General features: G+C 44.5%; 1 protein-coding gene across 2 annotated transcripts in view; it reads left to right on the top strand.

Moving 5' to 3' along the window:
* The first annotated feature begins 263 nt into the window (after nucleotides 1–263).
* LOC100338469 (E3 SUMO-protein ligase RanBP2) overlaps nucleotides 264–23501 on the top strand; it is a 72989-nt gene continuing 49751 nt past the window's right edge. The window contains exons 1-6 of one of the 2 annotated variants that reach the window (XM_051834522.3): nucleotides 264–510; nucleotides 11342–11409; nucleotides 14320–14431; nucleotides 15225–15377; nucleotides 19284–19514; nucleotides 19805–19950. In XM_051834522.3, the coding sequence (XP_051690482.3) occupies nucleotides 439–510; nucleotides 11342–11409; nucleotides 14320–14431; nucleotides 15225–15377; nucleotides 19284–19514; nucleotides 19805–19950 (782 nt within the window). In that variant the 5' untranslated portion in view covers nucleotides 264–438. The remainder of the gene's footprint in view (nucleotides 511–11341; nucleotides 11410–14319; nucleotides 14432–15224; nucleotides 15378–19283; nucleotides 19515–19804; nucleotides 19951–23501) is intronic. The other variant, XM_051834527.3, reaches the window with a different exon arrangement.

The raw sequence follows: 23501 nt of genomic DNA, 5'->3' as shown, positions 1-23501 counted from the left end.
TACTTTAGCCAATCACCTCCAGGATTGCGCCAATTTACAGGCTCAACCAAAATGGCCCGACATCTTTTTCCTTCCACAACATCACGTGATTTTAACTAAGGCCAAACACGGAACGCTCTTAGGAACCCACGAGGTAAAACGTTATCTCGCGGCGGTGAACACTGGGCTCTCCGCCGCAGGCGGGAGAATCGGCCTCAGATTCGGCCACCCCGGCTGCGCCCGCTCGGGTAGAGCCCTCGGCCGGCAGTTCTAGGCGGGAGCGCCGCACTCGATGGCGTGGCGCACAGCGATGACGCAGCACGCACGCACGCCGCCCCGCCCCCTCCGCCGGCGACTGCGCTGCGTCACGGGTTTTCAAGCGCTTCGCTGCTGGACCCTGCGACCGCAGCGGGGCCCAACGCCTGCCGGCCGCTCGCCGGGAGTCCGGTCGGCGGCGCGATGAGGCGCAGCAAGGCCGACGTGGAGCGGTATATCGCTTCGGTGCAGGGCTCCGCCCCGTCGCCGCGAGAGGTGAGTCGTGTCCGGAGAGGCCGGGCCCTGGCCCAGCGGCGGCGCCGGCGCCATGGCTCCCGGCGCCAACCGCTCCCTGGCGCGTGCGGCGGAGGTCCGGGGCGGCTCGCCCTGCCCTGTGGGCGGCGCGGCGCTCGGGAGCGCTCGGGGAGGGGCGTGGGGGCGCGGGGGACGTCGGCGTTGCCTGCTTCCTGGGGCGGGGCGGGGGGCCTTCGTCCTCGTCAGGCCTGTTCCGTGCGGCCCGCGCTGCCCGGGCCCCCGGCTGGCGCCTCGGGCGGGCTCTGCCGTCCCGCTGCGGCCGCCTCTGGGCAGGGCGGCTGTTGGAACGCGACGGGCTGTCCCCGCTGTGACGCTGTCGCGGCCGGGCAGGCGCCCTGGACTGCGGCCCGAGCGCGGGTGACCACGCGCAGTCCTCTCAGCCCCGCACGCCGAGCAAGCTGCTGTTTTATTTGCGGCCGCTTCCCCTTTACAGACGGGGTGCTCTGAGCTCAGAGTTTGCAAGTCTTTTTCCCGACAGCCAGTTCTGAGCACGTTTCTCCCTCCTGGATTACTTGGAGGCGGCGGCGGGGAGTGGGGCAGGTTACCACCGGTGGGCGCGCGCCGGCTCGTTGGTCTGCCTGCAGTTGAGTAGTTGCGACCCTGCCCTGGCAGACGCAGGTGGAGAGCGCGTTGAGTATCCCATCTGTAAAGCGGGCTTGATGAGGTGCGTGGTCGGTGCCCAACACCTCCAACGACGCCTGGCACGCCGTCAGCCCTACATGGGCGTCAGCTGCATCTCCTGGCGCTGGTGGTGTTGATGTTGGAAGTGAAGGTCTAGACGGCTGCTTCTGCATGGACGTGCGGGAAACGAGAAGTCTGTGTTGGGTGCAGAAAAGTTGTAAAGTTCTTGTATGGTTTTTTCCATAACACGCATTTCCCACGAACTTTGAGTTCTCATATTAGTGGTTGATCATGATTACAGTGCAACATAACGTGCCTTGTATCGTAGCCTAGTTATCTTACTTTATGCTCCAATAACTAAATACTGAGTCCTGCAGACGGGGAAGGTACTTGTCCAGGGCCAAGTGGATGGCTCAGCAGGGTGTTGGCAGTGGGTCTGATTGGCTTTTTTAGGAATAGTGTAACGGCCTATAGTCTGTCTCTCTGGAGAAGACACATAGGTTCCTACGTGCAGATGCCATTTCAAATCGCTGGCATAGTTTTTGTTTAAAGATTTATTCATTTATTTGAAAGGCAGAGTTGGTGGGGGCTGGGGACTCGAAGAGAGAGAGCTTCAATCCGCTGCTTCGTTCCCCAAATGGCTGTAAGGGGCAGAGCTGGGCTGTTCTGAGCCAGCAGCCGGGGCTTCTTCCGGGTCTCCTGTGTGGGTTCAGGGTCCCAAGCACTTGGGCCGTCCTCCGCTGCTTTCCCAGGCCCATTAGCAGGGAGCTGGATTGGAAGTGGAGCAGGTGGGACTATACCAGCTGCTGCCCATATGGGATGCTGGCACTGCAGACAGTGGCTTTACCTGCTGTATCACAGACCTGCCCCTGCATAGTCTTAAGTATGAATGTGTTAATAGTGTTAGAACCTTGTTGAAGGTTTCTGTAACTCCTAAGACTGGTATACTTTTTTTTTTGTTCTTATTTTTTGAAGCAAGTTTAGCATCTCCATAAGATTTTTTTTTTAAGATTTATTTATTTATTTGAAAGAGTTACAGAAGGAGAGGCAGAGAGAGGTTCTCCCTCCGCTGGTTCACTCACCAATTGGCCACAATGGCTGGAGCTGTGCCGATCTGAACCAGAAGCCAGGAGCTTCTTCAGGGTCTCCCATGTGGGTGCAGGGGCCCAAGGACTTGGGCCATCTTCCATTGCTTACCCAGGCCACAGCCGAGAGCTGGATCAGAAGTGGAGCAGCCAGGACTCGAACCGGTGCCCATATGAGATGCCGGCACTGCAGGCAGCGGCTTTGGCCCCCCTCCATGAGATTCTTAGTGGGGACCTTGGCTCTCAAATGTTAAGAAGCTGCCGCCTGTAGTTGCAGCCAATTGGGAAGTGAACCAGCAGATGGAAGACCTCTCTCTCTGCTTCTCTTTCTCTCTGTGTAACTCTTTCAAAGAAATTAAAAAACAAAAAACAAACAAACAAAAAAAACACGGTTTGAGACAGAAGGTAGAGTATTTCTACTATATAATTTCTGTCAGATAAAGAGGATTAGTTATGGCCACCTCTCAAACTTGAAGAATATTGTTTTAATTGGGTATTTTTCTTAAAGTGGATGCCTGAGAACTTCAGCAAAATATGAAGTAGCTAGTATGTAACTTTACAATGTGTGAAGATATTTTCTGTATTTTTTTAAAGACATTTTCGGAAGGGGGCAGCCAGGACATGAGCTGGCACCCATATGGGATGCTGGCACTGCAGGCAGAGGGTTAGCCTCCTGTGCCGCAGTGTCAGCCCATGAAGGTATTTTCTAAAGTTAGATCTGAATGCAATGTCAAAATAGGGTGAGTTGGATAATTTGGAAGGGGCTTGCTGGTGGAGGGGGCAGCAGCAGCTGTGAAGAGTGGGGAGAGAGGCACTGGCATTGTGGTGCAGCAGGTTGCATTTCCTGCGATTTCAGCATCCAGTATCCCGGTGCTGGTTCAAGTTCGGCCGCTCTGCTTCCCATGCAGCTCCCTGCTAATGCACCTGGAAAGCAGCGGAAGCTGGCCCAAGTGCCTGGCCCCTGCATCCGCTTGGGAGACCTGGATGCAGTTCTGGGCTCCTGTCTTGGCCTGCCCAGGCTGGGCTGTTGTGGCCATCTGGGCAGTGAACCAGTGGATGGAAGATCTCTGTCTCACTCTCCCTGTAACTCTGCCTTTCAAATAAATAAATAAATAAATGTTTAGCATTTTTTGAAAATAAAAGAATGGAGAGAGGTTAGTGCTTAATCTCTCATTTTGGCAGAGTCTGGCCATTCGTGAACTGACTGTACTTCCTAGGATGTGGAGCTCTGGGGTTTCTTGATACGTGTAGAATCTCATATGTTCCTAGTCTTCACTGAGTTTTCATTTGTTCATGTGCTTGTAGCTGTACCATGTTTCTGCTTCTTCACATCTACTTTTGTCCTTGTTGAAACTATTCTTTCTGTAATATTGCTTTTTACATATAATTTCTTTTGTCCTAAGATTCTGTCTGGTTGGTTTCCATTCTGCACCTGATTTCTACTCCTAGATGCTGCTGGACAGTACTAACTTGGTGGTTTGTTCTACCAATTACATCTATACTTCATACTTCTGATTTTATATATAGAGAGACAGACAGAGACAGCATGTGTGCACCAGAGGTCTCCCATCTGCTGATAATCTCAGGTGCTTGCAAGGACTAGGAACTCGCGGTGGATCCCCCACCTGGGTTTGCGGGAACCTGATTACTTGAATCTCAGCAGTGCCTCCAGGGAATCAGCCCAGGCACTCTGGTGTGGGATGTGGAGGTCTCACCTTCTAGGCTTGTTTCCATGTATATATATATATTTTTTTTTTAAGATTTACTTTTTTCTTTAAAGATTTATTTATTTTATTTGAAAGAGTTAGAGGGAGAGAGACATAGAGATCTTCATCTGCTGGTTCACTCCCCAGATAGCTGCAACAGGCAGAGCTGGGCTGGCCTGAAGCCAGGAGCTTCTTCTGGGTCTCTCACATGGATGGCAGAGGCCAAAGCACTTGGGCCATTTTCTGCTGCTTTCCCAAGCACATTAGCAAGGAGCTGGATAGAAAGTGGAGCAGCTGGGATGTGAACCCATGCCCCTACAGGATGCCGGGGTGTCGGAGGCAGCTGCCTAACCTGATATGCCACAGTTGTGGCCTCCAATTTTTATTTCTTGATTCTGTTTCTTCTATTTCAGATGCTTTCTGTTGTGCTCCTCTAGAACTCTATCCACAGGCATTCCTTGTTTCTCCCTCATTCTTGCAATTTTTGGCTAAGTTAGTGTTTAGCATTTATATAATTACAGACAAATATTTTTGTGTTTAATTTGCCTTTGTGTGTAGTTTCATTTTTCCTGAGTTAATACTTGCTTTAAATTTTGATTTATTTATGGTGTATTGCTAATTCTTTACTCAAACTATTCAGTTTTAAACTCTGAAGTGTAGTCTAACAGGCACGTAATCCCATTCATTTCAGCCAAAAGATTTTTCTAAAACAGTTTTCTTATACTTGGAACATTGTTTTACTGCCACAGCATTGACTGTTTTTTTCTTTCTCTTTATTACACAGCTGTGGTCCTGGGACATCCCATTATCCTCACCTTGATAATTTCCTTTGCCTCTTTTTTTGTGTTAGACCATGTGTTTTTTGTACTTTATGTCTTCTTGATTTACTTTCATTGTTTTGGAGTAGGATAATCGTACTTTGAGAAGGAACGGATGAGAGCTGGTTTCTTTTTTTTTTTTAATTGTATGTTTGAGAAACATTTACTTTGATGGATAATTTGGTTATCAAATTCTGGATTCAAAATAACTTCTCAATTTTAAGAGCATTTCTCCATTTCTGATAGTTTTATTATAAGTCTGATTTTTTTGGTAATTTATAGATTTCTCTGGAAGCTTCAACTTAGAGTTCTGGCGTATTATTTCTTTGAACTTTGCTTTTTTTCTCCTGTTTTCTTTCTGATATCCACATTAAGTAAAATTTGGAATTTGTGACTTGAGCCTCAAACTTTTTTTTCATTTCTTCCCCAATGTTTTCAGTGCTGAGCCCTTTTTTAAAAGTTTTTTTATTATTATTTGAAAGAGTTACAGAGTGAGTGATATCTTCCATTTGTTGGGAGAGACAGAGATAGAGATCTTCCATCTGCTGGTTCACTGCCAAGTGGCCACAAAGGCCAGGAGTCGGCCGGTGCCGCGGCTCACTAGGCTAATCCTCCGCCTGTGGTGCCGGCACCCCAGCTTCTAGTCCCTGGTCAGGGCGCCAGATTCTGTCCTGGTTGCTCCTCTTCCAGGCCAGCTCTCTGCTGTGGCCCGGGAGTGCAGTGGAGGATGGCCCAGGTGCTTGAGCCCTGCACCCGCATGGGAGACCGAGAGGAAGCACCTGGCTCCTGGCTTCGGATCAGCGCAGTGCTGGCTGCAGTGGCCATTAGGGGGTGAACCAATGGAAAAGGAAGAACTTTCTCTGTCTCTCTCTCATGTCCAGTCTGCCTGTCCAAAAAAAAAAAAAAAAAAATTAAAAAAAAAAAAAAGCCAGGAGTCAGGAGCTTTATCTAGGTCTCCCATGTGGGTGCAGGGGCCCAAGTACTTGGGCCAACCTCTACTGCTTTTCCCAGGCCATAGCAGTATTGGCAGTGGAGTGGCTGAGGTATGAACTGGCACACATACAGTATGCCTGGGTAGTGGGTAGTAGGGTAAAGGTGACTATGCCATAAAGGTGGCCCCAAAGCACCCGACAGCAGGAGAAAAACCACCAAAGCAGGTCACATATTGGGAAGTTAAAAATGATGGTTCCATTATTTAAAAGAGGTCATCTTAAAGCATTCATCTAAACGTGGCCACATCCAAATGACTAGTCGAAAGAGATTGGTAAAGTATTGGTTTGACTGTAGATCTCTCCCCTGTCCCTCCTGGAAGAAAATTGACAGGAGGCTGGAGAATGGTTACGGATAGATGGGTGGCGGGGCGGGGAGGGAGTGAGTGACTGAGTCACTGGGCTGAGGTCCAGGAAGAATCCGAGTGCCTGCTCATTGGTCGTCTGGGGCAGGGCTGTCACATGTGTGGCTGGCCCTGAGCTTCCCACCTCTACTTCTGGAACTGAGGTCACCATCTTACCCACTTCACTGAATTCAGGGCCAGAGCACTGGATTCCCCACAGGCTACCTCAGGATCCAGATGGGGCTGGAGTACCAGACTGTACACGTGAGCAGGGCAGATGCACACTCTGACTGTTTGGGAGCGCACAGGCTGAAAAGCAAGCACATTTTTTTCTTCATTAAAAAGATTACTACTTTGACCAGGCAATGCATACAATGGGAACTTATTCCAAAGAAACGGAGAGACAGTGAGTGAACCTCTTCAGTATAGTCTCACCTCAGCCTCCCCTAGTGCATCCACATGGTTGTCATGTATGTGTTCATGTCTCTGGTGACCTGTGTTAGGAAGGAGAGTGGCTGTGCTGTGCACACGTGTGTACCAGGCACTCAAAAATTGTCAAATTAATGGTTCAGTGTTTTGTGTCTTAAGACACTTTCTGCTATGCAATTATATTTTAAAAATCTGCCTCCTCAGGGCCGGTGCTGTGGTGTAGCAGGTAAAACCACTGCTTGCAGTGCTGGCATCCCATATGGGCACCAGTTCGAGGCCTTGCTGCTCCACATCCGATCCAGCTCTCTGCTGTGGCCTGGAAAAGCAGAGGAAGATGGCCCGGGTAGTTGGGCCCCTGCACCAACGGATGACCTAGAGGAAGCTCCTGGCTCCTGGTTTCAGATTGGTGCAGCTCCAGCTGTTGTGACCAATTGAGGAATGAACCAGAGGATGGAAGACCTCTCTCTCTCTCTGCCTTTCCTTCTCTCTCTGTGTAACTGTAACTTTCAAATAAATGAATAACTCTTTTTTTAAATATCTGCCTTTTTTTATTTAAAGATTTATTTATTTGAGAGGCAGAGTTACTAAGAGACGGAGACAGAGGGAGGTCTTCCATCTGCTGGTTCACTTCCCAAATGGCTGCAGCGGCTGGAACTGGGCCAGTCTGGAACTAGGAGCCAGGAGCTTATTCCGGTTCTACACAGAGAAAGGAGGAGAGGCAGAAAGAGAAGGTCTTCCATCCGCTGGTTAACTCCCCAATTGACCGCAACAGCTGGAGCCGTGCTAATAGGAAGCCAGGAGCCAGCAGCTTCTTCTGGGTCTCCCACGTGGGTGCAGGGTCCCAATGGTTGGGCCATCTTCTGCTTTCCCAGGCCATAGCAGAGAGCTGGATCGGAAGAGAAGCAACCAGGATTAGAACCTGTGAAGCAACCAGGATTAGAACCTGTGCCCATATGGGATGCCAGCGCTTCAAGCCCGGACTTTAACCCACTAAAAAACAGCGCTGGCCCCTCTTCCTGTATCTTTTTTAAATGTGTGACTTCAGGGGAAAGGGGAGAGACTACCCACGTTTCGCATATTCTTTGCATTGCTTTTTCTTTTCTTTTCTTTTCTTTTCTTTTTTTTTTTTTTTTACAGATAGAGTTAGAGAAAAAGGTCTTTCTTCCATTGGTTAACCCCCAAAATGGCCACTACTGCCGGCGTGCTGTGCCTATCCGAAGCCAGGAGCCAGGTGCTTCCTTCCGGTCTCCCATGCAGGTGCAGGGCCCAAGCACTTGGGCCATCCTCCCCTCCCAGGCCACAGCAGAGAGCTGGACTGGAAGAGGAGCAACAGGGACTAGAACCCGGTGCCCATATGGGATGTTGGCGCCGCAGGGGGAGGATTAACCAAGTGAGCCATGGCTCCGGCCCCTGCATTGCTTTTAAAAGTATCTGTGGTTAATTGAGGTTCTGTTCTTTGACCTGTTTTTTCAAGTCTTTGTAAAGAATTGAATGAAGCTTATAGGTTTTTAGTTTTAGGCTATATATATATATATATATATATATTTATTTATTTATTTTAAGATTTTATTTATTTATTTGACTGAGTTACAGACGGTGAGAGAGAGAGACAGAGAGAAAGGTCTTCCTTCCGTTGGTTCACTCCCCAAATGGCCACAATGGCCAGAGCTGCGCCGATCCGAAGCCAGGAGCCAGGAGCCTCTTCCTGGTCTCCCACGCAGGTGCAGGGGAACAAGTACTTGGGCCACCTTCCACTGCCTTCCCAGGCCATTAAGCAGAGAACTGAACTGGAAGAGGAGCAATTGGGACTAGAACAGGCACCCACATGGGATGCCAGCATCCCAGGCGGAGGATTAACAATGGCGCCAGCCCCAGACTATATATTTTAAGGATGTACTAGGAAAATGCTGTCAACTAACATCACCAGGAATAGTTTGTCACTATCTTGTGACACTATCTTTTTTTTTTTTTTTTTTTTTTTTGACAGGCAGAGTGGACAGTGAGAGAGAGAGACAGAGATAAAGGTCTTCCTTTTCCATTGGGTCAGCCCCCAATGGCCTCTGGGGCCGGCACGCTGCGGCGGGCGCACCGCGCTGATCCGAAGCCAGGAGCCAGGTGCTTCTCCTGGTCTCCCATGGGGTGCAGGGCCCAAGCACTTGGGCCATCCTCCACTGCACTCCCGGGCCACGCCAGAGAGCTGGCCTGGAAGAGGGGCAACCGGGACTAGAACCCGGTGTGCCGGCGCTGCAAGGCGGAGGATTAGCCTATTGAGCCGTGGTGCTGGCTCAACACTATCTTGATATGTATTTTTTTTTAAAACAGCTTTATTGATGTATGTGCTATTATATTACATACCATATAATTCACAATTTTGAAGTGTACCATTCAGTAGTTTTTAGTGTATTTCATTCTTGATATTTTGAATTGTGGAGAAAGAAAAATAATTATCCCTCAGTTTTTCTGGGGGATTGGTTCCAGGAGTTACCTCTTCTGCCATAGGTGCCAGGTTTTCAAGTCACTTGTATAAAATGCCATAATATTTGGATGTAACCTTGCATACATTCTCCTATATACTTCAGGTCATTTCTGATTACTTGTACAAGTTGAGAAACCCTAATCTGAAATCTGAAATGCTTCCAAATACAGAATTTTTAAATGTTTATTCAAGAATCATTTATGGCCCGTGCCGTGGCTCAATAGGCTAATCCTCTGCCTGCGACGCCGGCACACCGGGTTCTAGTCCTGGTCGGGGTGCCAGATTCTGTCCCGGTTGCCCCTCTTCCAGTCCAGCTCTCTGCTGTGGCCTGGGAGTGCAGTGGAGGATGGCCCAAGTTCTTGGGCCCTGCACCTGCATGGGAGACCAGGAGAAGCACCTGGCTCCTGCCTTCAGGTCAGTGCGGTGCGCCGGCCGAAGCGGCCATTGGAGGGTGAACCAATGGAAAAGGAAGACCTTTTTCTCTCTGTCTTTCTCTCTCACTGTCCACTCTGCCTGTCAAAAAAAAAATTTTTTTTTAAATGTGACACTGATTGCTATAGCTTTTTTTTTTCTTTAAGGATTTATTTATTTATTTGAAAGAGTTACACAAGAGAAGAAGAGGCAGAGAGAGAGAGGGGTCTTTACCTGCTGGTTCACTCCCCAGTTGGTGGCAACGGCTGGAGCTGCACTGATCTGAAGCCCCTATATTCTTTACTGGCTATTTAATTTCTAGGAATTTATTGTAGGAAATCATGGGTACACAATTTTATATGTAATCAGTAAATAGTTGAGTATCTACCACTGGTGGTAATCAGGCTGCAGGGGATCCTACCCCAGTGGAGCCTACAATTTTGAGAGAGCCACTCATCAAAACAAAAATGATTGTGACTTTGATCAGTGCTGTGAAGGAATGAACAGGATTTTTCTTTAATAACAACGAAAGAGACGTATTTCAATCAGAAGAGAATGATAGAGCTGCTGTCTGAATCCAACCGTTTATCCGTCTTGCTGCTGTACCAGACTGTCTTGCTGGGTTTCTTAGAAACAGTCAGAACATTACTGATGTTTGCTTTGATACCGCAGGTGTCTGAACTGCAGTTCCCCTTGTACTGTGCAGGATTACTATATGACAACAACCCATTAGTGGCAGATAACACTGACCTATTTCTTGAAGATCTAAAACCTAGGTACATTAGTGAAGAAAATAGATAAATTCTTATTCACAAAACTGATAGGACCCAAAAGTGGGTCTCTGAATGCACGGCCTCCTAAGCCAATTGTAATTTTCTGACATCTCTTGCTTAAAACCAAGAAAGTTGGAAGGATTGCGAGGACCCACTCTCAGGGTTTGTGTTTATATTGGAAATTAAGATGATGTGAATCTTTTCCCCTTATGCCACTGGAGTCCTATGTATTCTCTGAGCTTAGGACACTTCCTGACTTAGGATAGTTATATTACCCTTTCAATAAGCGTACTGGATCCAGCCCTTCCTCCCCACTGTGGATGGGTGGCCCTAGAACATAATCTGCTATGTACTAGCATCCTGGCTTTGGAGTTTATGGAAGTAAGAGCTGGGGTGTGAGCTTGGTTTATTACCCAAAAGAATAAGATTGTTATTTGTGTCTTTTTTATTCCTTGATTGTAAAATGCTGATCTCAGAATAGTACAAGGACCAGGGAACCCCCTGTTCTTTTCAGAGGCTTGCACATGTTAGGAGAAGTTTCTGATACATCTCTTCTCCCGTAGGATGCTGTTTGCCTAACTGTAAAATGAGAGAGTAATACCATAGGTTTCTAGGGTTGCCAAGGGTAAGCCTCCTTAAATTCTGATGTCTGGCTCTCTCGATGTTCAGGAATTTACTTTTTTGTTTTTTTTTTTTAAGATTTATTTGTTTATTTGAGAGAGAGTTACAGAGAGAGTCAGAGAGAAAGGTCTTCCATCCACTGGTTCACTCTTCAAATGCTCACAATGACTGGAGCTGGCTGATCTGAAGCCAGGAGCCAGGAGCTTCTTCTGGGTCTCCCATGTGGGTACAGGGACCCAAGCACTTGGGCCATCTTCCACTGCTTTCCCAGGCCATAGCAAAGAGCTGGATCGGCTACTACAGTGCCAGCCCCTGGAATTTACTTTTTTTTTTTTTTCACTTTAGGAAGTATGAAAATGTGGAATCATGACTTTCAGAATAAATATGTATATCTTAGGTGATTTTTATCTTTTAGGGAACAAAAATTAATAGTGATCTTGTTAGGAAAAATGTCCTTTTCAAAAAAGTTGTAAACTATTTCAATATAATGGTAACTGAAACTGTTTTTTTTTTTTTTAGAAGTCAATGAAAGGATTCTATTTTGCAAAACTGTACTATGAAGCTAAAGAATATGATCTTGCTAAAAAGTAAGTACCAAACTGTAAGCATGCTTTAGTTTTCTAAAATCAGTGCCTTACTTCATGTTTTTCTTTGAGATAGGTAACCATATTATGTTCTTCAGTAATGTTTTTAAATATATCCTGGAATAAGAGATTCATTTCTGTGCAGACTGATTTTAAGGACTAGTCTAGATTCCATTGAGATTGACTGTATTTTTTTTTGTATACTCCTATTTGTTTATACCTAAGGCACAAAACTGTTTGGCTTAAGTCACTTCAAAAAAAAAAAAAAAAAGATTGATTGATGGATTGATTGATTTGAAAGTCAGAGTTACAGAGGGGGTAGACGAGAGAAAGTTCTTCCATTTACTGGTTCATTTCCCCAAGATGCCCTCAGCAGCTAGCACTGGGTCAGGCTGAAACCAGGGGTTGGAAACCCAGTCCAGCGCTAAAGGGACCCAAGTTCTTGAGCCATTCCAGGGAATGCGTGATCAGGAAGCTGGAATTGGAGTAGAACCAGTCTTTAAACCCAGACACTCTGAAAAGGGATGTGGGCATCCCAAGCAGCATCTTAACCGCTTTGCCAAATGCCTGCCCCTAAGGCACTTTAAAAAAGTTGTTTCATTAACATACAATTATTCTTAGGTGTTTAAATTCAACTGAGCCAGCGCTGCGGCTCAATAGGCTAATCCTCCGCCTAGTGGCGCCAGCACACCGGGTTCTAGTCCCGGTTGCCCCTCTTCCAGGCCAGCTCTCTGCTGTGGCCCGGGAGTGCAGTGGAGGATGGCCCAAGTGCTTGGGCCCTGCACCCTATGGGAGACCAGGAGAAGCACCTGGCTCCTGGCTCCTGCCTTCGGATAGGCGCAGTGCGCCGGCCGCGGCCATTGGAGGGTGAACCAACGGCAAAGGAAGACCTTTCTCTCTCTCTCTCTCTCACTGTCCACTCTACCTGTAAAAAAATAAAAAAATAAATAAATAAATTCAACTGAAAATTGATCCCTGTTAAAAATAATAGTGGCAATAAGGGAGGGAGAAGATGTACAGTTCGGCACACACTCACTCGGACTTAACCCTAATGGTAAAGCTAGAAACGTGCCATGGGACTCCAAATCCTATTAAGTTGGCAGATACCAATGCCATCTTACTAGTTAAAGTGATCAGTTTAAATTCATGATTGATCATAAAGATAGGATTAAGTGTCAAGGGGACCACATAAATAAGACCAGTGTCTGCTAATAATAATTGACAGAATTAAAAAAGAACAATCCAACACTGGAAGCAGGATACACAGCAGACTCATAGAATGACAAATGCCCTAAACAACAGTCTGGCCTCATAATCAGCGCTTAAGGCATTCGGATCTGGCTAAAAAGCCCATGAGAGTTTCTCAGGCATGAAAAGCCAAGACACTGGCAAAAAATGACCTAAATGAAACATCTTTGTGAGTGAGATCCTGGTGGAAAGAATGGGCCATCAAAGAAGGAGCTACCTTTCTCTGAAGGGAGGAGAAAACTTCCACTTTGATGGCCTTGTTTAAATAAGGTCAGAGTTTGTGAACTCAAAAGGCTTCCATAGCCTTTGCAGCTCGTGAGAAGAGCCTCGGGTGATTACTGACGTCACAAATAAGAGTGCCAATTATTAAATCAACAGCGGAAGTCACTGTGCACTTACTCCCCATGTGGGCTGTCTGTCCTTAATGTGTTGTATTATGAGACTTAACGATAAAACTAGTCTTCAAACAGTACTTTATATTTTGTGTGTCTGTGTGGGTGCAAACTGTTGAAATTTTTAATTAGTATGTATTAAGTTGATCCTCTGTATATAAAGATAATTAAAAATGAATCTAAATGAAGAATGGGATGGGAGAGGGAGTAGGAGATGGGATGATTTGCTGGTGGGAGTATGCTTATAGGGGGAAAAACCACTACAATTTACATGTTGTATTTTCAGAATTTATATTTATTAAATAAAAGTTTTCTTAGAAAGGAAACACACAAATTGTTTCTGGGTTAGAGTAAAACAGTAGCATTTCTGTATCTAATTTCTTTTGGTTAGATGTCTGGTATAGCTAGTAGCAGTGAATGCAAAATTAAACTGATACTGGGCAGAACAATAGCTTATGTAAAAGATTTTTAGTTGACTCGGCTGATGAAACTCTTGAGTGTCTGTTACACCCACAGATTCTGATTTCCTGACTTGGAGCACCTTAGCATGGGAAATTAGGAGGGTGCTGTGCTATAACAGCACTGATGGAAAGACGAACGAAGATGAGTAAAGCCTCATAACTGGCAGTGTTGTGTCTGTGAATCCATGCTCCTTGTTAATTTTTCCCCTTAGTTTTGGTCTTTGGGTTTAATTTATCTTAAAAACACTGCCACTGAAGTTAGAGGATTACTGCTTGTTTTTAGTTGTTACTTGATTTAAGAAATGGAGATTACTTGCATTTGGTAATGTAGTTGCTAGTTTTTCTTTTGTTCAATTTTAGCTGTGTACAGTACAGTAGAAATCACTAATTAAAGGATTAAATTTTTGTAGTTATCTTTAAAATTGCTGCTTTTTAGTTTTTTGCAGTATAACTTTAAAAATCTGTACTGTAATAACTTCATAATTTATATGCAAAACTATAGCATTTCATCAAAATGTGATCAGGAAGAAAAAGCTTATGTTTTTTAATGTGCAGAAAATGTATTTGGTAAATATAACATTTAATACTAAAATAAGTTGTGTGCTGTGTGTGTCTTTGTTTTTCTGTTGATGAATACTTTTGAGTTATATGTGTATTCCAGTATAAGTAGACAGTGATAAGTCAATAATTGAAAAACAGTATAAATTGATTTGATGGTTGGCTTTTATTTAAGGTATACTAGTCAGTTAGCATGTAAGTACAATTCTGAGTAATAATTTAAGTATCATTTTTTGTATTCTGTTTTGAAACAGATATATATCTACATATATTAATGTGCAAGAGAGGGATCCCAAAGCTCATAGATTTCTGGGACTTCTTTATGAGGCAGAAGAAAACACAGACAAAGCTGTCGAATGTTATAAGGTAATTAATTATAAGATTAAATTGTAGACTTTGCACAGGCAGATGTAAGTCATTTATGTAATGAATAATTTAGATATATCTTATGGATGTCGTGAAAATAGGTGCTCATGTCACAGAACAGATTTAAAAAATGTGGAGCCGGCGCCGTGGCTCAATAGGCTAATCCTCCACCTTGCGGCGCCGGCACACCGGGTTCTAGTCCCGGTTGGGGCGCCGGATTCTGTCCCGGTTGCCCCTCTTCCAGGCCAGCTCTCTGCTATGGCCAGGGAGTGCAGTGGAGGATGGCCCAGGTGCTTGGGCCCTGCACCCCATGGGAGACCAGGAAAAGCACCTGGCTCCTGGCTCCTGCCAGGATCAGCGCGGTGCGCCGGCTGCAGCGGCGGCCATTGGAGGGTGAACCAACGGCAAAAGGAAGACCTTTCTCTCTCTGTCTCTCTCTCTCACTGTCCACTCTGCCTGTCAAAAAAAAAAAAAAAAAAAAAAAAAAAAAAAAAAAAAAAAAAAAAAAAAAAAAGATTTAAAAAATGTGATGCAAATTGTACTGTAATTTAACACCTATAAATTTTGAGTCTAATATTGTGATGTGGTATCCTTGTGTTTTTTGCATTCACCCAATAAAAAGATAATTTTTATTTGATTCATTATTACACTCTAAGATACTTTAATAACTTTGAAATAATGTCATCTAGGAATAGAGTTTTAAATGAGTATAGTGACACTTTTTATTCTTTGAGTGTATATATTCCTACAAACATAAATTCATTTACTGATTTTTTTATTTCTATTATTTCAGCGTTCAGTGGAATTAAACCCAACACAAAAAGATCTTGTGTTGAAGATTGCAGAATTGCTTTGTAAAAACGATGTTACTGATGGAAGAGCAAAATACTGGGTTGAAAGAGCAGCTAAGCTTTTCCCAGGAAGTCCTGCAGTCTATAAACTAAAGGTAAAAAATCCAAAATTTAGGAGAAGAGATTATGTAAAACACAAGTATTTCTAATATTTGGAATTTAGATTAATTTTTTATTTGTTGGTTCACTCTATCCATTTGGGCCAGGCCAAAGCTAGGAGCTTCATCCAGATATCTCCCAAGTGGCTGGCAGGGGCCAAGACACTTGGGCTGTCTTCTATTTTTCCCAGGCCATTAGTAGGGACTTGGATTGGAAGTGGATAGCTGGGACACAAACTGGCACCTATATGGGTTGCTGTTGTCTCCAGTGGTGGCTTTACCTGCTATGCCACAATGTTACATCCTACATTAATTTTTAGTAGCAAACCTTAAAATGGAGTATGTCTTTATGTTGCCTTTAAAATTTTTTCTTGGAGGCCAGTGTTATGGGGCAGAGGCACTGATTTGAGACTTAGACTGTCCCACTTCCTATCCAGCTCCCTGACAATGTGCCTGAGAAAGCAGTGGAAGATGGCCCAAGTACTTGTGCCTCGGCATCCATGTGGGAGACCCAGATGAAGCTCCTGGCCCAGCCTTGGCTGTTGTAGCCATTTGTGGAATGAACCAGTGGTTGGAAGATCTCTGTCTCTCTCTCTCTTTGTCCCTCCCTCCCTCCCTCCCTCTCCGCCTCCGCCTTTCCAATAAATCTTGGAAAAAAAAAAATGCTTTTTTTCTCTTAAAAATTACAACCTTTCTCAACTCATGTCTTTTTAGCCATTGCATTGTATGCTCTACAAGTGATATATGCTTTACTCTTCTGGAATATTTAATATTTTAGAGATTTTACAGTTTTGTAGTTAATAGTAGAGCTAAGATATGGGTCAGGTTTTGTCTACGTGTATAAGGTTTTTGCATCTCTCTCTCACTGTCTAACTTTGCCTGTCAAAAAAAAAAAATAAGGTTTTTGCATCATTATGTGAAAACTGCTTATAGGATGACAGTTTAGGGTTGTTATAAATAAGAGTTTTCTGGTAACTGTTTAGAAATGGAATGAATTATCTTATGAGATAGGTTTATAAGCCAGTGATAAAAGGTGGTTTTTCTAGTATGTTGGAGATAATAACAAAATGTCAGGAAGCTCTTGGTAATATATTAACTGGTCCCGATTATTATTCTTCATTGATTAAATGCAGTTTAGTAAGTAATTTTTCTAGAGAAAGTCTTTCCAAATAAGCCTTACCAATACTTCTCTTTTTTAAAAGATTTATTTTATTTATTTGAAAGGCAGAGTTACAGAGAGAGAAGGAACAATGGAGAGATCTTCTATCCACTGGTTTACTTCCCAAATGGCTGCGACAGTTGGGGCTGGGCCAGGCCAAAGCCAGGAACCAGGAGCTTCTTTTGAGTCTCTGATGTGGGTACAGGGCATATTAGCAGGGAACCGAATCAGAAGTGGAGCAGCAGGGACTTGAATAAGCCCCCTATGGATGCTGGGCACAAGTGGTGCCTTTATCTGCTATTCTACAACGTTGCCCCAACACTTTTTTTTTTTTATAACATTTATTTATTTGAAAGTCAGAATAAAATTATACACACAGAGGAATCTTCTATTTGCTGGTTCATTCCCCAGATGGCTGTAACAGCTCAGGCTGTGCCATGCTGAAGCTAGGTATCAGGAGCTTGTTTTAGGTCTCCCTTGTGTGTGGCAATGGCCCAAACACTTAGGCTGTTATCAGGGAGCTGGATTGGAAGTGGAGCAGCTGGGACTTGAATCGGCGCCCATTTGGGATGCCAGCATCATAGTTGGCGGCCTTACCCACCATGCCATATCGCTGGCCCCAGGGCTTTTGTCTCAAGCTAAACCTTTGTGTTTGAAATTCTTTCCCAGGTTTTTGGAACTGAAATTCATGATGTTTTGAACTAGTTTGCAAAGTAGATCTGTTTCTCCTTAAATTTAAGGCTTATTGACAGAAGATGGATAGTTTTGTGACATTTGTTTAATGAATGAAAGTATTACATATGAGAGGACTTTTTCTCTTGAGTATAGAGTAGAATTTTCAAAAAAACTTTAAAAAACATTTTGAATTTCAAATTTTAAAAGATTTGTTTGAAAGGCAGAATGACTCCCCTGATGGCTGTAGCAACTGGGGCTGTACCACACTGAAGCCAAGAACTCCACCTGGATCTCCCAGATGGATGGCAGGAACACTTGAGCCATCATCTGCTGCTTTTTCACCACATTCAGTAGGGGCCTGAATTGGAAGCTGAGTAGCTGGCACTCACACTGGCATTTCCGTATTGGATGGTAATGTCACAAGCAGCTGTGGTTTCACCTGCTGCCCCACTGTGCCTGTCTCCAGTTTCAAAAAAATTTAATGCCAAAATGAACTTACCTTTTTATTTCTTTTTGCAAACCTTTGAACTACTTTTGTCCTAGGGACAAAGACCTCTATTTCCATTTTATTTGGAAGACATACACATGGAGTGAGAGCTTCCATCCACTGGTTCATTCTCCAAATGCCCTCATCAGCCAGCTCTGGGCCAGGCTGAAACCAGAGCCTGGAATTCAGTCCAAGTACCCCATTTGGGTGGAAGGGACCCAAGTACTTGAGCGTCGTCTGCTGTCCCCTAGAGTGCGCATTAGCAGGAAGCTGGATCCAAAGTGGAGGAGCTGGACTTGAACTACTCTAATATGGCCTGCGAGAATCCCAAGTGACAACTTAACCACTCTCCCAAATGCCTGCCCCAGATTGTAGCATTTTAGTTTGACAGAGAAAGAGTGTGTTGTGTGTGTATGTTATGGCTAATTAAAATTTGGTGATTTCAGTGCAGTAACGGAGCTTTTCATATAGTAGAGGAGAAAATATGTGGTAGGAGCCAGCGGGGAGGATATGTGGGCCCTAAGTGAGGTAGAAGAATAGCAAAGGTATGGGCCTGAGTGGAGCCTGAAATACAGCTTTTGAAGACTAGTATCCATGGCAAATGGATGGCTGAGGTTGGAGTTGAGGCTAGTATCACTGGACACGAGGTAGCTAAGCCATGGTATGTTTTTCCAATGGCTAGCATCAGTGATAGCTGTTAAGATGAAGTATCTTGGCCGGTGCCACGGCTCACTAGGCTAATCCTCTGCCTGTGGCGCCGGCACCCCAGGTTCTAGTCCCGGTTGGGGCGCTGGATTCTGTCCTGGTTGCTCCTCTTCTAGTCCAGCTCTCTGCTGTGGCCCGGGAAGGCAGTGGAGGATGGCCCAAGTGCTTGGGCCCTGCACCCGCATGGAAGACCAGGAGGAAGCACCTGGCTCCTGGCTTCGGATCCGTGCAGCGCCGGCCATAGCGGCCATTTGGCGGGTGAACCAACAGAAAAGGAAGACCTTTCTCTCTCTCTCTCTCTCTCTCACTGTCCACTCTGCCTGTCCAAAAAAAAAAAAAAAAAAAAAAAGTCTTATTCCAGTTACAAAGTGGGGGAAATATTTACAAGAGGTGTGGAGGGAGCTGGGATTTGGAGGAGGCAATGAGGAGTGAGGCCACAACCTTACCTTCTTTCTCTTGTGTGTAGTCCGAGAGAGGAAAAGTTATCATGGCAGAGGGTTGGGTCCTCCCCTGGAGTGTCCTTACTCACGGAAGGCCAGGCGATGAGGACTGTGCTTTGAGAAGACAGCATGGTGGGAGCCCTGAGGGATTCAGATACTGAGATACTGAGCAGCTTGAAGATGGGGTCTTACAGTGGGGGTTGACTGGGATCAGGGCGAGGCCAGGCTTCTGGTGATGTGGTATGCAGGGATGTGGGCCAGTAGGCCTTGTAATCCCTAGGTAACCACAGCTCCTGTGGTAATCCCCTAAGCTCTCCATATAAAGTTACTGAGGTTTAGCTTCTAAGCTGGAAGCAGCTCTTTGAAGGGGCTAATTAGATTGTAAGATGGTACTTTTGGTGAGACTCTCCTAACTAATGATTTTTATTCTCAAATAGGAACAACTTTTAGATTGTAAAGGTGAAGATGGATGGAATAAACTTTTTGACTTGATCCAGTCAGAACTTTACACAAGACCTGATGATGTCCATATGAACATCCGACTAGTGGAACTGTATCGCTCAAATAAAAGATTGAAGGATGCTGTGGCCCACTGCCATGAGAGAGAGAAGAACATAGCTTTGCGTGCAAGTTTAGAATGGAATTCATGTGTTGTCCAGACTCTTAAGGTAGCTAAAAGCTCTTTGGTCTCCGTGCTTGTACATTATTGATTATCATGTCTCTGTGCTGAAACAGCACTCTCTAAGACTTAAATTTCACTTGTTTATGTAAAAAAAATTAAGATGAAATTGTTACAAGGATCATTTTGATTTGTAATGGGTTGGGGGGGTGACGAATTGGTTATATATTTTGGTGATTTTACTTAAATTCTAATGTAAAAATCACCATGTGATAAGAATGGACAAAGAGATTTTTAGCATGAAAGTATTGCAACTTGGCTTTTCTTTCTGCAAAACAGGAGTATCTGGAATCTCTACAGTGTTTGGACTCTGATAAAAGTAACTGGCGAACAACCAATAAAGACTTACTTCTGGCGTATGCTAACCTCATGCATCTTACACTTTCTATCAGGGATGTGCAGGAAAGTAGAGAATTACTGGAAAGGTAGGTTGATTTTGTGAACAGTGTAATTTAGCATAAACTACTGATGCCCCCCCCCCTTTTTTTTTTTTAGAAATAATAATTCACTTCTTTGACTTCTTTACCACATCATTATTTCTAGCTCCCTGGAGTTATAGTGAGTAAGATAAACCACTTGGAGGGAATCCTAATTATACTTACTTTCTGGGGATGGTATAATTAGTTTTGTCTGAATTTGAGTTTTAAAGACAACTTGTATAGTTTAAATTTGATTAAAATTGGCCTTATAGTTAAATAATTTAGATTTATCATGCTTAATAAAGAGTAAAAGGAATGTTGTAACTTCCATATTTTACTGTTTTTAAAAAATTTATTTATTTATTTGGAAGGCAGAGTTATAGAGAGGCAGAGAGAGAGAGAGAGAGACTGGAGCAGAGCCTTTCTGAAGCCAGGAGCCAGGAGCTTCTGGGTCTCCCATGTGGGTGCAGGGGCCCAAGCACTTGAGCCATCTTCTACTGCTTTCCCAGGCCATAGCAGAGAGCTGGATTGGAAGTGGAGCAACTGGGACTGGAACTGGCACCCAGGTGGGATACTGGCACTGCAGGCGGTGGCTCTATCTGCCACGCCATAGTGCCAACCCCTCCATGTTTTATTTTTAAAGGGGGGCTATCTTGAGTGAAAATTAGATAGTAAGGTGGTTCTTCTGGTAAATGGCTGGGTTCAGATGTGTAAGCACTTAACATCACTAATATTTCAGAAAAGGTTTTCTTTTTTTCAAAAAAAGACTTACTTATTTGGAAGGCAGATTGACATATCTTCACTTAATGGTTCACCCACCAAATGCCCATAATAGCCTGAACTGGGGCCAGGAGCCATCACCTTCCCAGGCACATTGGCAGGAAGCTGGATTGGAAATGGAGTAGCCAGGACTTGAACCAAGCATTCTAGTATGGGTTGCAGGCCTCCCAAGTGGCAACTTAACCCATGGTGCTCCAGTGACTACTGCCTCAACAATTTTCATTAATATACACAATACAAAATGACTCACACGTCTACATTTTCTGTTTTCTTAAACTCTCAGTTTGAGGAATAGTTATCTCTGTTTTCTAAAACTCTAGAAAATATCACTTGAACTTCAGTTTGAGGATGTTAGTTTAAAGCATGACGACTTAGAGTTTGTGAACCAGTTATGGCCTTGTAAACTCAAAGGCCTCATGATTTTATAAATAAAGGTTTATTGGAACATAGTGTGTCTCTGTTTACCTGTTGTGAAGCTGCTTACACTCCACAGGGGTGGGTTTGAGTGGTTGTGACAGAGACTGTATTTCTGAAAAGCCACATTAGTAGCTGACACTTTGTGGAAACAGTTTGCTGATCCCTGGCTTAGGCTGTCTGTTTCTTGGGAAATTATTTCTTGTTTCCCCAAATGGCATATGCAAAGAGGGTCTGGGGGGTAGATAGTATCCTTGAAAAAGTTTTTAGTGTCCTAAGGTGGGGTAAAAGCAGTATTCAGGACTGGCATTGTGACATAGCAGGTAAAGTTGCCTGCCTGCAATGCTGCCATTTATATGGGCATCGTTCGAGTCCCAGCTACTCTACTTCGAGTCCAGCTCCCTGTTAATGCGCCTGCTTGGGCCCCTTCCACTCATGTGGAAGAAACTCCTGTCTTTGGTCTGGCCCAGCCTTGGCCATTGTGACCATGTAGGGAATGAATCAGTGGATGGCAGATGTCTCTCTGTTTCTCTGTCACTCATTAACTCTTTTTTTTTTTTTTTTTTTTTTTTTTTTTTTTGTGACAGGCAGAGTGGACAGTGAGAGAGAGAGACAGAGAGAAAGGTCTTCCTTTTGCCGTTGGTTCACCCTCCAATGGCCGCCGCGGCTGGCGCGCTGCGGCCGGCGCACCGCGCTGATCCGATGGCAGGAGCCAGGAGCCAGGTGCTTTTCCTGGTCTCCCATGGGGTGCAGGGCCCAAGCACCTGGGCCATCCTCCACTGCACTCCCGGGCCACAGCAGAGGGCTGGCCTGGAAGAGGGGCAACCGGGACAGGATCCGGCGCCCCGACTGGGACTAGAACCCGGTGTGCCGGCGCCGCTAGGCGGAGGATTAGCCTAGTGAGCCGCGGCGCCGGCCCACTCATTAACTCTTTAAAGCAGTATTCAAGAAAACCAACTTGCAGATTATTTTTGAAAATAATTAGGAAATTGGATGGCTTATATATACTAAATTTTTTGGCCAAAAGATCCTTTTACATTCTTGGGGAACTCCAGACATCTTTCTTTGTGGGTTATTTATATCAGTGTCATATTAGAAATTTCATCAGAAAAATTTAAAAATACTTATACACTAAAAATGCTAACAGCATACAAATTTTCAAATGCGAAAGTTATTTCCCAAGGGACAAAAGCAGTTGTGAGAAGAGTAGCATTGTTTTGCTTTTCTTTATTTTTTATTTTTGTTTACTTTTTAAAATTTATTTGTATTTATTTGGGAGTTAGAGAAATGGATCTTCCATCCTCTGGTTTACTCCCCAAATGGCCTGCAACAGCCAGGGATATGCTAGGAAAAGTGAGGAGCCCAGAACTCAATCTGGGTCTCCCATATGGTTGGCAGGTCTCCCAAGTATTTTAACCATCATCTGTTGCCTTTGAAGGATACGCATTAGCAGGAAGCTGGAATCAGTAGCAAAACCAAGACATAACCAGGCACTCTAATATGAGGCAGGTGTCTAAAGCGATGTCTTAACTGCTGTACCAAATGTCCCTTGTTTTGCATTTTAAAAATTTTTATTGACATAATATTCATACATGTTTATTAGCTATATTTTTTCTTTATTTAAAACTTTTTTATCATGTAACACTTGTCCTTTTTTAAAAAGATTTATTTTTATATTTTTTTAAAAAATTTATTTATTTGAAGGAGTTAGAGAGAGAGAGAGAGGTGTCTTCCATCCGCTGATTCACTCCCCAATTGGCCACAACAGCTGGAGCTGTGCCGATCCGAAGCCAGGAGCTGCTTCTAGATCTCCCACGTGGGTGCAGGGGCCCAAGGACTTGGACCATCCTCTACTGCTTTCCCAGGCCACAGCACAGAGCTAGATCGGAAGTGGAGCAGCCAGGCCTCGAACCAGTGCCCATATGCTGGCACTGCAGGCAGTGGCTTTACCCACTGTGCCACAGCGCCGGCCTCCATTTGTACATTTTATGAGGCACAGTACAATATTTCAGCAGATGCATACAATATAAATTGATCAGGCTGTGCATTCAGCAACTCCACCTCTCTATCCTTTTGTGTTTTTGTAAGTCTATTTAGTGTCTGACATAATAGAACACAGCTTGATTCTCACTGATGTCCTCATTCACTCTTTAAACTATTATATGTCATAAAGCCTCTGGGAAACTTAGCTATGGTATATCTGAAAAAATGAGAATGAACAAGAGAAGAAATTTAATACTATTGCACAATAAATTTATCCTTGTGGATCCCCTGTAGCTCTGTTTTCTTGATTATAAGCTAATTTAGAATCTTGCTACAGGGGCCAGTGTTGTGGCACAGAGAGCTAAGCTACTTCTTGAAAC

This window comes from Oryctolagus cuniculus, chromosome 2 (genome assembly GCF_051225735.1).
Source record: "Oryctolagus cuniculus isolate XC-2025 breed Fujian yellow rabbit chromosome 2, ASM5122573v1, whole genome shotgun sequence".
Taxonomy (NCBI): Eukaryota; Metazoa; Chordata; class Mammalia; order Lagomorpha; family Leporidae; genus Oryctolagus; species Oryctolagus cuniculus.
The sequence above is the reverse complement of the archived record's forward strand: the minus strand, read 5'-3'. Positions and strand labels throughout refer to the sequence as shown.